Source organism: Pseudomyrmex gracilis, unplaced genomic scaffold (genome assembly GCF_002006095.1).
Source record: "Pseudomyrmex gracilis isolate BER0280 unplaced genomic scaffold, ASM200609v1 scaffold_54, whole genome shotgun sequence".
Lineage (NCBI taxonomy): Eukaryota > Metazoa > Arthropoda > Insecta > Hymenoptera > Formicidae > Pseudomyrmex > Pseudomyrmex gracilis.
In genome coordinates this window covers 63,795-77,102 of record NW_018020638.1, presented here as the reverse complement: position 1 = coordinate 77,102, position 13,308 = coordinate 63,795, and the positions used below count along the sequence as shown (strand labels likewise).

Genomic DNA, 13,308 nt, shown 5'->3' with positions numbered 1-13,308 from the left:
TTTTTTTTTTTCGTGTATTCGTTGTGAAAACAAACGAATATCTTAGATAGGAAATGAACTGTAGTGTGGATCACGTTACAATTGAATTTGATCGTTCAGAATTTATGAATAAATAGTTGTTATATTACGATTATATCATGATGAAGAGATAAGAAGAAAAAAGCGTGTGAGTTGTCGCGAAGAAAATTAAAAAAAAAAAAAAAAAAAGAAAAAAATAACAAGAAAGATCAATTGTGTATATGTAGGCAGTGCGTATGTCTTTTTCGAATTAACTAAGAAAGTCCCGAGGTAAATCGCTATACTTTCAACGAACACATGTCTAGCAAAAGTCGCAGGTTGAATGTACATAAGATATTGCAGAATGCTTTTTGCGACTTTGTTGTAATATTTTCGACGGTACGGTGGGGGCGCGATTTACTATAAATGGTTAAATTGAACGAACAAAAAGAAGTGAAAATGTAGATAAAGATATTCGCGTATTATAGTATATATATTCGAATATCTATATTATATCTACAGAGCGCGACATCGTACACTCGTTTAAAATCTAGACGACGTCTTTATTAAAAAGTAATGAAAGATAATATATAATGTAGGTGTGTGTGCGTGTATGTGTTGGTGTGTGTATGAAAGAGAGAGCGAGAGAGAGAGAGAAAGAGAGGGAGAAGAGATAGAGAGAAAGATACTAACCGAAAGAATATGAGAAAAACCATAATTAATACATATATATTATATAATATATGTACAATACATATAAAGTTAATTATATTTTGTTTCTCGTCGATTTGTTCGAAAGATGCGCATGCAATCATACCATGGAAAAGCGTGTGGGAGAAAATACGCGCTTTCAGACAGAACATACATGCACACACAACATTCGCATTCACATCATCATCTTTAAACACGCGGTTTCCACATTTTCCACACTGGGGTTCACAAAATAATACAATACATGTATTTCATCGTGAAAGACAAAAAAAAAAAAATTGCATTACGAAGGACAAATTGTACAAGTGACGGTGTGCACGTGTATTTAATTAAGTTAGTTAAATTGGAGCGATGACAGAGTTCTAACACACAATCGCATATTAGATATGTATTATACAAATGCATAATAAGTATTTATATATAGAAATCTACATAACTCTATATAATTGTAACGAAATGCCAATGTTCGCGGACCCAGGTAATTGCACAAATCCAGCAACGTGTATGATCGATCAAATCTTCGAAATCATCTTGTTGGGACTTGCAATTACTTGGGTCCCTTCCACTGGATGCAGAAAGAAAGATGAGATAAACCGAATAGCAAGGAAACCAGGAAGTAATATTCCAAAGTGACAGAGAGAGAAAAAAGAGAGGAAGAGAAAAAGAAAGAGCAGAAGAGAAGAATAAGAGAAGAATAACGCGCAATCGAGTTATCTCCTAGAAGAAAAGGAAACCTTAATACGCTTTGATTCTGCAATGCTGTGCTAATATCAATCATAAATATTTATCCGTTAATTTTTTTACGTTCTAATCTAAAAGAAAAAACAAAAGCGGCATACAAACTGATATAAATTTATATTTCGCACTGGTGCGAATAAATAGAAAGAAAACCGCATATTAAATGTATTAAAAAAAGAGAGAAAAACGCGTTCGACGTTAAATGCTATTACAATCGACGCGTTTACATGTTTTACGCAAAATGAGCAAAATTTTATTTATTTTCTAGCTTATTACTATATATTTTGATAAGATGTTATTCTTTAATTGCATTTTTTTTTTTCGAAAATCGACAATTTCGGCTGGTCTGAATTTATTTAGCACGTAAGAGAGAATTGGTTTGATGACCATAATGTAAAAACAGAAATCACACAACGCAAAATCGAAATATACAGAAAAGAAAAACAAGGTTTAATATAAAATGTTGAAACGAAAATTACAATTGTTTCCGTCTTGAGTACAGTTACATTTTGACTCAATCCTCTCGTTGTTCGAAATACTATTCCTCCGCGTCACGCGCACGTGCGCATATACATACACAAACTTAAATTTACCGTGACAGACCATCGGCAAAAGCTTTCATATAAATACACATTCACACGTTTACATTTTCATCAAACTGTTATTGAGTTTTTTTTGTGTAAAGGAAGTTAGTTAAATCTGCAATTTGTGCAGAAAGATTATATATATATATATATATATATATATACATATATGTATATATATATATTGTATATTATTGACTTGAACATACAAACGAAAATGGCGAAGAAGAGGCATAGAAAAATTACTGGCACTCACAGGCACAGATGGTACGATTATTGTGATCTATACAAATTACAAATCACAAAGAAAATATCCAGCAAGTAGTATATTTAAGATATATAAATACACTCACACACATGTCTATGATGATTAGAGAGAGAAGACAGTAAATGCAAGCGACGTCGCGCATGTAGTTTTACTGACCCAACTGCTTGGTAAATGCATGTGCGTTATCGCGTGCGCAAAAAAACAAACGTTATTAAAAAAAACAAAGCGAAGATACCTAACTAAACGTACCTAACTAAAACAAAACGCAAAGCGAAAGAGAGGGAGAAAAAGAGAGAGAAACAAATATAAATATAAAGAAAACAAAAATGAAAAGATACCGTCTGACACATGTAAAAGAATAAGCAAAGTAATATAAAAAAAAAAAAAAAAATGAATGAAAGAGAAAAAACATGACGCTCCTGCCACGCAGCGAGTCTCTTTTTAGACAGCTTTAAGATAATAATTATATAAATGATAAAATAATAATTAGTAAATAACGATAAAACTTTCTATATGTTGGATTGTGTCTAGTGAGAGAAATACTATCGAGGTAAAGCAACAAAAAAAAATGTTACTATCGCCACACACAAATTAATGCAAATTTATACGACTCATTAATTAGTTATTTCTATCGAGAATGTTCTTTTCTTTTTTCTTTTCGTAATATATATACAGTGGAGAATATTGATTGTTAGTGAGTAGCTTTGGTGTTTCGTTTGTTGGTTGTACCGAACAAACGTAGCACGGTTGGTGTGAGATCGGCGGTTCTTTTTGCTAAATATATTAAAATATCCACAAAAGGATACTGAAGTTCCAGTTCTTGTGTTTTTTTTTAATTTTTTTTTTTTTTTTTTTTTATATTCGGTGGAGTTACACACCGGTACAACATTGTTATCCATTGTCATGCGCTGAATATTATCACATAGGATTTTCATACAAATGGATATGTTACACGAGCGAGAATTACGTGTAGCGACAATGTCGATGTACGCACCAATAATAAGCAGAGATTTCAAAAATGCGATCTATCACTTTGTTTGTGTGCAAGAGAACTCGTTAATCGCGACACAGTCATATTGTTTGCTACACGAAATTGCGGCTCGTGAAAAAAAAAAAAAAAACCAAGCTTCATCATAGTATGAAAACCCTGTCGTTGCTGCGATTATTCTTATTATCATTATTATTAATATTATTATTATTACATTGTCATTATTCTTACTATTATAATTATTCTTATTACCGCTATAATTAACTATTAGTACCTATTTTTGTCGAAGCGTCGTTAGTCGTGTACTGATTGCAAGTAGTGAAACCAGCCTCTAGCAGGTTGATTCCTATTTCTAATATGTGTTATGACAACGATCAGAGTTTTGTCTTTTGAGAATGTAATGGTGTTTTCGTTCTTCATCTTCTTTTTCCTCTCATCCCAGTTTTGAATTGACCCAAAATTATCCCTCTTTTTTTTTTGCTGAACTCTGATACTACTGGATATTCTTGCAATCGTATTGTGACGTCAGAGAAGCGAAAAAAATATGTGTTAAAAATTCCTGCAATGTATGTTAAAATAAAAAGTTTTTTTCCGTACAAATCCACTTTCAATCGATGTTGAACACATTCGTAAAATCCTTCGAAAACGAGTTTTTCGATTTATAGAGTGATATACACACGCATACATCTGAAATCTTCATACGTTATTTTCGCTAGAAATATTGAATACGCGTAAATTGAATTGAAATGTTGCATTTATTATGATAAAATAATAAAGAAGGGTGTTTTCGGGCTGATTTCTGACGAGTGTGTTTTGTCGATCAAAAATTTTTCTGCGAAAAACCTGTTGTTTTAATGCGAGTTGCAGGAATTTTTTCCGACGTCACGTAATATAATTGACTCTAGTTGCATTGAATACTCAGGAGCCTTCTCGGCAATGCACCCTTTTCTTCTCCTTTATTCGCGTTTTTCACTCATTTTAACCGGTCTACTTGGATCTAGTATAAAATCGATGTAAGGCGTCATTATTGTAAAAGAGCGAAAAAGAAAAAAAAACGATATAACGGATGAGATGATAAATATGCGAATTGAGAAGAAAAAAGCAGAGAGAGAGAGAGAGAGAGAAAAGAGAGAGAATTTTTTGAAAATCGATCAATATAGATTATCTAGATTTGCGATCTGGCGAATCGAACACAGTTAATGATCTTTCAACACGCGTTGCGTTTCACTTTTTTTTTCCTACTAGCGTGCTCTCGTGTGTGCGCGCGCGCGCGTGCGTGCGTACATGCGTGTGTTTGCGTGCATGTGTGAATATGTGTGTGTTTGTGTGGGTGAGTGAGTGGGTGGACGGGTGTTACATGCGTAAATGTGAATTTGTGTACTTGAACGTGACTTCGCGTGTGTGTGTATAGAGGCTCGACAATCGAAGCGAGCAAGCTACTCTTTGTAAGGTGAGAATAAAAATTAAGATTGTGAGGACGATGCGCCGTCGAACACATTAACACCGCAATTCTTCGGTAAAAAAAAAAAGTTATATCGCAAAAAACTTATACGTGTTCTTGAAACTATTACATTATATCAATAGTGTATAAAAATCGAAGTTTGTTGTTACAGAAAACAGTAAGAATTACTATATGATTGGCCTTTGTATGTCATTTGATTTATTAAAGATAACAATCTGTTGCAATTTGAACTTTTTTTTTTTTAATCATCCCGCCACGCACACAGCGCAATTATCCTGTTTCTTGTATCGCGTTTCTTGTAGCGCCTTGACACCGCTCTCTCCGAGACCGCGAATGTCGCGCGAAGAACCACAATGAGAGACAATGGTGTTTTTGTTTTTCACATGTCACACGAACGGAAATCGTGCAAGCTGCACGATGCGAGCTATAAAAATGCAGAGGTACTTTTGGGATGCAGTATGCATTTGTGTGTGGTGCATCGTCCTCGGTACGTAAACGTCACACGGATAAACATACGAAGATTAAGAGAACGAGTAATGCGCAAAGTTCTTGTGAAAAATGTGTTGTTAGGTCATGTTGACAGGTTCTACAAGCCAGAACGTAAACTTTAACGTGGACGCAGACGCGATACAGGATCTACTGCAAAATTCCATTCGAGATTGCTGCCATTCTGTCAATACACTGCTAATGTTTTGCTTACCGGGTACGTCATCTTTCGAGAATCGATGTGTATATATACATACGTATGTATGTGTATATATATGTATATACCAACACATTACCACACACACGCATCATATTAATTGTTACATATATATATATATATATATATAAAATACTTATATTAGAATCGAGTTTTCGAAATGTTACAAATTCGAAAGTAACTTGTCGAAAAATTCGTATGCCACTTGTTTCTTCGGATAAACATTTTTCTCCCGCCGCATAGTTTGTAACACTTCAATAATATAAATATTACAAAAATAGAACGAGACACCACGAAATCGGGGCGAAAGATCGATCTGATCAGGATTGAATCAAAGACAGACACGAAAGATTAATGAATTTGTCTCATAATCGAAGCGAAGAGATCATCTCTCGACATCAGAAAATTGAGGAAATGTTACCACATCCAAGAAATTACGACAAGCGGCGTGATTGAGCAAACTCTTGGCATTTCGAAGAAAGACGATATCGAGAGTTCTCGAGATCCGTGTGCTTTAAGATTCAAGACTCTGAAAGTTTGAGAACAGATGTGAATTCAAAAAACCTTCAAATCTGAAATCGCGATATTTCTGGAACTGCGGATCATCTCGAACGACGAATCGCAAGATCTCGACGCGCGTTGATTCAAAATTCGTACATTTCCTTATCGAGAAATATAAGAATCCAGAAATCCAGAAAAAATCAAATACCTCGAATAATCTCAAAACTTCCTAAATCTCGAAATAGGTGCACAGACGATTTCTAAAACTTTCAAAAACTAGGAACTTTTGAATGTTTCTGAGAATTTGCGCGTGCGCGCGCGCGCGCGCTAGAGAATAAATCTTAAGTAACAAGTGACTTCGTATGACATAAATGTACTAAGAGATATTAATTTCTTTGCTGCAAGATTATATCTCGTGTTACGCGCCGTGAGTTAGCGCAACAATTACACACACGTACACTTACACATTTTTGGAAGCTTCAGTACACGACCTTTCGCCCAAGCTGCAAGATAATGTAGTTTACGCAAGGCAAGAGCCATTTTTTGTCATTTTTGCGCGTGCAAAAATACGTACAATGCGCGTTAGAACGCGTATATAATCGTGTACATATGTGCTGTAAGGGGGTATTGACAAAAGGACAAATTAAACAAATAACTCTGGCAGAGGAAATTAACCGAGCGAGAAAAGAACAAAACAAAACAAAACAAAAAAAAAAAAAAAAAAAAAAAATTCAACATTAATAGTCGCACGAAAAAATCTCACTGTTTATTTATTTGACATTGTATGTTTGAGGTAAAAATGTAAAAAAGTATGATAAAAACAAAAAACATATATAGAGATAAAATACTATCTATACGGTTCACGTAATGTTCGAATGAAAACAAAAAAAAAAGAGATATTCATCGCATCGATGTTAAATGTAACACGTTTTACAAAGTAACAGAGCATTTCGTTTTGTAACACTTCTATGGTTTATATTTTTACCCGGTCACATTTTTCATCTCAAGAGCGGTAGAAATCCCCGCTTGTGTTTTCATCAGTTTCTTTCAGCATCGCATCTCTTCTCTTTCCAAAAACCGACGTGACCGGTATCCGAGAAAGAAAGAGAGAGAAAAAACAAAATACAGAAATACTTTCTGTTATACTTGCACGCGCGATTGAGAGCTTTTCGCGTCGTAGTCTCATCGGCAATTAAATATCTCGCCTATAAATGTATTAATTTAGCAGCGAGCATTTTTGTGCGTTGTGTTGTAATAGCGCGCCTTGATCGACAGATCGCGCGATGCAAGTCTACCGGCGACAGAGGCAGAACGGAGAAGCGCCAGAGCGATCAGCGGCAGCGCGAGGTCCTGAAAAGACGAAGGTCCTTGTCGCACAACGTGGGGTCATCACCCGTCGCTCCTGTCAAGTCCGTTTCCGCTCCCGTCACCACCAATATGCCAGCATCCCTGTCCTGCTCCACCACCGTCTCCACGTCATCCAGCAAGTGCACGCTGTCCGACGAAACAGTTTCCGATTCCAAAATATCTCGCGAGATTCAAACAATTCCGGTTCACACAATTCCGTCGCAATTGATTCGCATATGAATTTGCAAATTTTTTGTTGACAAACCGACAAAAGTAATCACAAAATTTATATGTTCCGCTATTATATTTAACTTATTACGATTACACACACGCGCGATTGCTATATCTCTTTCATCCCATAAATATTTAGTTTTGCGAAGCATTGAAAAGTTTTCTTCCGCGGTCCTTCAACCTTACTAATTGAAGAGTGAAAAAAAAAAAAAAACAGAATTGCGTGTATAGAAAAATGTGTGTGTCAGTCCTAAATATAAATTAGACTTTGTTAAGTTTAGGCGGCGCATCAGAAGTCACGAGAAAGCGCGTTTTACTTTTGTATTCCGCAATTTTGTGTTACACATCGATATAGTGAATGTGTTTGCTTTCTTTTTATTTGTAAAATGAGAGAAATATTCGTTTATAAGTTTGCATTTATGTGTTGTGTTACATCGAAGAGAGAGAGAGAGAGAGAAAGAGAGAATGTCTCTTTTCATTTTTTGTTGTATGGGAGAATTTCGTTTTTGCGGAGTTATTTTATCTTTTCTTTTTCACAAAATAACGTAACATGTATACGTTCTTTTGTTTTCAATTTATTGTTTCGTACATAAGGTGGTTCTAACATGAGATATACTTCACAGATAATGTGTATGAGTGTCTGTCGAGACTTTGAAGTCTCAACAAAGAGAAGCTTGGAATACCAACTTTCTTTAAGAAAGACATTCCGGCGTGACCAATCCAAAGAAAAATGAAATAAAGATCTGTTTTCAATATGCATTTTTCTCGTTATTCTTTGAAAAATAATTTGTTTTATTTTCACGATATGTAAGCAAAAATATAGACACACTCTAATAAATATATTGTTTTCATAATTAATTTACATACACAAAATAATTACACATTAATATTACACGCAGCAATTACACAAACTAGAAAAATATTGTTCTGTAAAGTTTATATTACTTTTCTCCAGTTTTCTCTATACTTGCGTAGCGACGTAATTTACAAAATACTCAAGCCACTCAGGAAAATGAGACAGTAGAATCAATACACTGTCCTTGTTTTCATCAAAGATTTGTTTCATGCTTTGCAATGTGTATTCTTGCGTTTGTAATGTGTGATACTTGGGTTGTATTCTCAACAAGATAATGCAAGAATGTAATTTTCTGGGATAGAGATCCAATATGTCTTTGTTCCGATTTTCGCAATGAGCAGACACACATTTTAAAATGTAATTTGTGAAATCTAGAACTGCCGGAGCATACCGCAGCTGAACCAGCAGTTCCTTCAAAAACTGGAGCGTTAATTGAAACGTATGTGCAGACTCGGAACTAAATTTTAACAATTGATCCAATTTGTCTCTAGTATGAATGTCGACACAAGTATTGTCTTTCTGCGTATTAAAGAACGTGTTCACAAAATTGTTGAGCAACGGTTCTTCTATTAATTTGAACTTTTGCGCAGTGTATATCTTTTCCTTTGTGGATAATTCAATGTTCAGATTAGAATATAGAACACTGTGAAACAACTTTTCGATTTTGTCGTTTGTCTCCAGTTGTGTGAGTTTCACAAGTAGTCTGTTCACATGAGACATCAAAACTGGATTTTCAACTGACAAGTGTATTAGAGCTCCGGTTAAAGATATCAGAGCATCTTCGGAATAGCATTCGTCCAAAATATCATCTGTCAAATGTTTGTTTAAGAGAATACTTACAAACTTCAATGTGTTTTGTTTAGATGTAAGCACTTGTAGATGTTCGAAATTGCTCGTTGTTCTGCACCATTTTCGCAAGATATCCTGCAATGTGTAACAATATTTTTTTCAAATCATTACATCCTCTTCCTAAATTCTTAATATTTTTTTAAATTAATTTTTAAAATATTAAGAATTTAGGAAAAAGAATATAGTTTGAATATTTAAAAACAATAACTTTTCACATACAATTACCAACAATCGAACTGAATAGCGTTGATAAGCTTCTTTAGATATTTTATAACACAGAAGATTGCTCAGTGATTTGCATAAAGTATTCAAAATAGCATCGGATTGTGAGCATAGCAAAGTTTCTCTTGAAATGTCTTCATATTTTTCAGACTGATCATTATTTTCTGTATTTCTACAACTTTTTAGTATTGCCTTTAATATATCTGTATCCATATTACATGTAATTCACACTGTACATACGTATATATTTACATACAAAACAATATCGTATATTTAATTTCTTAGTAACTATTTTTTTCAATTGATTTTCTTTTGTGCGTAGAATATAATTTGAAAAATAAAATGTTGTTCGATTCTGTGAAAAAAGTTACTAAGCGTTTAAAGTGACGACTTTTAAGGTTAGAAAATCTGTTATATAGAATTTCAGGTCTGTTCCTTTCCTCTGTCGTATCAGGTCGCAGCGGTTGCACTAGAACCGGTAGATGGAACCAAAACAATGCAGAGGCAAAGAACAGACCTGTTGACAGAACATATTGATACGAACATGCGCTGTGTACGCATACCGTTCCAAAGTTAAAAAATAAACTTATTTTTAAACTTTTATCAAGATATAAGTTATACTGAAGGGTAGAAATTGTGTAATAAAAATTATGCGCAAATAATACATATTTTAAATCTAGACTTATACATTTATTTTCTTTTCAGAAAATAGTAGAATTTTTTTGTCTTATGTACATACAGAAATTAGTGTCTTACTAGAATATATATATATATTTGCTTCTTTTATATGTAAAATAGACTATCATTTGTGGTCGCGTTTTTTTGTTTATAATATCTCGTCAAATTTCTATGTCTGTGTGAGAGTCTGAAGCAACACTCAAAAACGGTCACAACTTTTAACTTTCAACCAAGTACAATATCTTCACCGTTTTTGTTTACATAAATTTTGTTATTTATGTACATATTATTTTCATGTACATGTTTCATAAAATAACTTAGCGAAATTATCGTAGTTTACGACTTTCATTTTTTTTCGTACGAACCAATGTATTACTTTGAGCATTCGGAACTATTATTTAACAAGCGAATATATTGCCGAAACTTGATCAATGTGCGCAGGTGTGATTGGTTCGTACTTGTTTGTCATTGTGTGTGTATGTGTGTGTGTGTGCAGATTTATGTATATCCCGATGGAAATCTTAATAGAAAAAAGCGATAATAAAAATAAACAATACCACAGAAATATAGTAACAACGAAGCAGAATACTCTTCACAGTTGTTATATACAAAGATATCAGTTTCTCTATGAACATTAAAACGTTATCCTGATGACATGTCCGTATATCGGTGATATGCGGGTATTTTACATTCCTCACTTGACGCACCATAAAGAATGTATATATGTTATCCACGATCTCATAATTCATACATATACACAAAATTATAATGCTTCACGAGAACTTTTACTTCAGTTCTCTTATTCTGTAATTTCTGTAACGACAATTTCTCATTTAATCTATCGTTGCGCATTCACATCGATATGTTTAGTCTGCGCGGATTCACAACGCACGCGTTAAAAATTACAGAATAGGCCCAACAAGTCTTTTTGATATATTGCTACGAGATGCATCGCTTACGGCGATTCTAGATTTCATGTGTTATTGTTTAAAGATGCGAATTGCGGATCTCAATAAAAGCGAACGTTTAGACACTTATAAACCGATACTTTTAAAAGTATGTTAACTCTGTATATATGTGTGATTATTTCTATAAACGTACTTTTTCGGAGAAAAAATTCTAAAAAAGAGAAACAAGAATGTTTTACGACGCGTCTATTGGCAGTGTTCTAGAAAAATCTGCTGAAAAAACTCTGTTTCTTCTTCTCTGTGGATTTCATAAGGAAAATTTTATCAATATCTTTGAAGACTTTCTCGGCAGACTGAGCGGCGTTGACGTAGTGATGAAGTCCTTGCAGAGCATAATAATCAACTAATGGTGCAGTCTGCGTGTGATACGTTGTTAACCGTTTCTTCAAAGCTTCGGCGTTGTCATCAGATCTCTTGACCAAAGGTTCTCCGGTGATCTGCCAATAATAATTATGCTTTTTTATCTTGAACTGCTATTATATAATCATATTCACATTGTTGTGCAGAGACTTATCACTAAAAATATGAATTTTATCGCCAGGAAAGATATATCGTCAAAATAATACGAAAATAAATAATATGTAGTTGATTTATATATTTAAGATATTTTTTTATGTGAATCATATATCGAGGACAAACTGTGAGAAAAGCAAATGTGTTTATTAAACTGTTGTTTTAACTTACGTCGTCCTTCATTGGAACTTTCGGCGGAGCAAATTCTTCGTGATAAGATCTACCGCTTGCTGGATGTATCAATCTACCCGTGATTCTTTTAATTAATAATGCATCATCTATTCCAAACTCAATCACAGCATCGAGCTTTGTTTTTCTCTTGTTAAGCATTTCGTCGAGCTATGTAAAAGAAAGACCATTAGAATCTAAATTTTAGATTCTTTTGCAAACTTATCTGTTTGTAAGAGATTACAAAGTTTTTACCTTTTCCGCTTGTGGAACACTTCTCGGAAAACCGTCTAGCAAGAAGCCACGCTTGCAATCGGGTTTTTCCAGATTGCTCTCGATCATACTGACAACCAAATCATCGCTGACCAATTTACCTTCATCCATTACCTTCTTAATCTGAGCTCCGAGAGCTGAACCAGAACTGACCTCAGCTCTCAACATATCACCAGTGGACAAGTGACAGACGCAATATCTGTCCTTCAATAAAGGTGCCTGAATAAAACAAGTGCTTAATTTAATTAATTAAACTACTAACTGTTGCAGTTGTAAAATTAAACAAAACTCAGAACGTGATCAAAAATATTACACTTTGATTCTTAGGTATATGGAGTAAAAAAATTATTAAATCCAGTTATATAAAATCGAATAAAAAGCAATATAGAAAGGCAATATTTTACGGTTTTGCTTTATTCGCGCGGTCAATCGTTTTTCTTTGAACATCTTTGAAGGCAGCTATAGTTTGTCCTCTTTGACCGAAGTTAAGGAGGACAGCTGCATCTGCGGTGAGTATATCTGCCGCGAGAGAAGTACCTGAGTACCCTTGCCGCTACCGGGTGGTCCCAGTAGAACGGCATTGATGCCGTTTGACGGTATCTTCTCCTGCGGAAGAGTCTTGCGAAGTTCCTTCTCAACGGTATCCTGTCGCGGCGGCGACATACTTTTGGCAGTCTCGTCAGTAAATCGACGCGAAAAAGTGACAGATCTGAAAATAACGTTTCACTCTCGTCCGCGCTACGATTTCCCAGCCGCTACTTGCCGCTACCAAGGTCGCATGTGTGTTACACCACGTAAACCGTATTACCAGACCCGCGAACAATAATCGTGTGGGACAGACCGCCGCCGCAACTGAAACGTCTGAAACATTTTCTCGAGCAAGCACGTGCGTGTGTGAATGTGTGATATGTGCGTGTGTGTGCGTCAACGAATCAACAGTCGATGATTTTGGCCTTTGACCGGAACGCGACTTGCCTCATCTGTCGACGGCCTTGAGAAGTAATTTAACCGTGTCGACGATTTGAAATGTCGCGGGAAATGTCACGCAGATTGTATACGCAACTGTTGTATGACGCGTAAAAAACGCATCATTTTTATAACATGAAGTCATAAACGTATAATAAGCGAAACACAAATAAACTTGCCATGTAATGCGGTAATCATGTAATTCACGCGCGTATTGAAAGTTACAAAGTTAAATTTTATTCTGCGCGTTAGTTTAGCAAAACATGCAAATTTCAAAATAAATAT

General features: G+C 34.7%; 2 protein-coding genes across 4 annotated transcripts in view; one reads left to right on the top strand and one right to left on the bottom strand.

Annotated features, from left to right (window-relative positions):
• LOC109853782 (transcriptional activator protein Pur-beta) overlaps nucleotides 1-8,017 on the top strand; it is a 19,915-nt gene extending 11,898 nt beyond the window's left edge. For both annotated transcript variants that reach the window (XM_020426196.1, XM_020426197.1), the window contains exon 8: nucleotides 7,228-8,017. In XM_020426196.1, the coding sequence (XP_020281785.1) occupies nucleotides 7,228-7,539 (312 nt within the window). In that variant the 3' untranslated portion in view covers nucleotides 7,540-8,017. The remainder of the gene's footprint in view (nucleotides 1-7,227) is intronic.
• A 68-nt stretch (nucleotides 8,018-8,085) lies between these two features.
• On the bottom strand, nucleotides 8,086-13,045 carry LOC109853785 (adenylate kinase). 2 transcript variants are annotated; one of them, XM_020426201.1, is made up of 5 exons: nucleotides 12,595-13,045; nucleotides 12,040-12,276; nucleotides 11,788-11,955; nucleotides 9,455-11,540; nucleotides 8,086-9,310 (listed from the first exon to the last, which is right to left on the bottom strand). In XM_020426201.1, the coding sequence occupies exons 1-4, from the start codon at nucleotides 12,718-12,720 to the stop codon at nucleotides 11,304-11,306; spliced, it is 768 nt and encodes a 255-aa protein (XP_020281790.1). In that variant the 5' UTR covers nucleotides 12,721-13,045; the 3' UTR covers nucleotides 8,086-9,310; nucleotides 9,455-11,303. The 2 variants fall into 2 exon arrangements, with proteins under 2 accessions (XP_020281790.1, XP_020281788.1); XM_020426199.1 differs by lacking the exons at nucleotides 11,788-11,955; nucleotides 12,040-12,276; nucleotides 12,595-13,045 and having other exon boundaries at nucleotides 9,455-11,303.
• Between the last annotated feature and the right edge of the window lie 263 nt (nucleotides 13,046-13,308).

Coding starts and splice junctions, on each gene's coding strand:
- LOC109853785 (XM_020426199.1), bottom strand. CDS start 9,670: ATGGATACAGATATATTAAAGGCAATACTAAAAAGTTGTAGAAATACA. Junction 9,311..9,454: donor CAGTTCGATTGTTGGTAATT/GTATGTGAAAAG, acceptor TACACATTGCAG/GATATCTTGCGAAAATGGTG.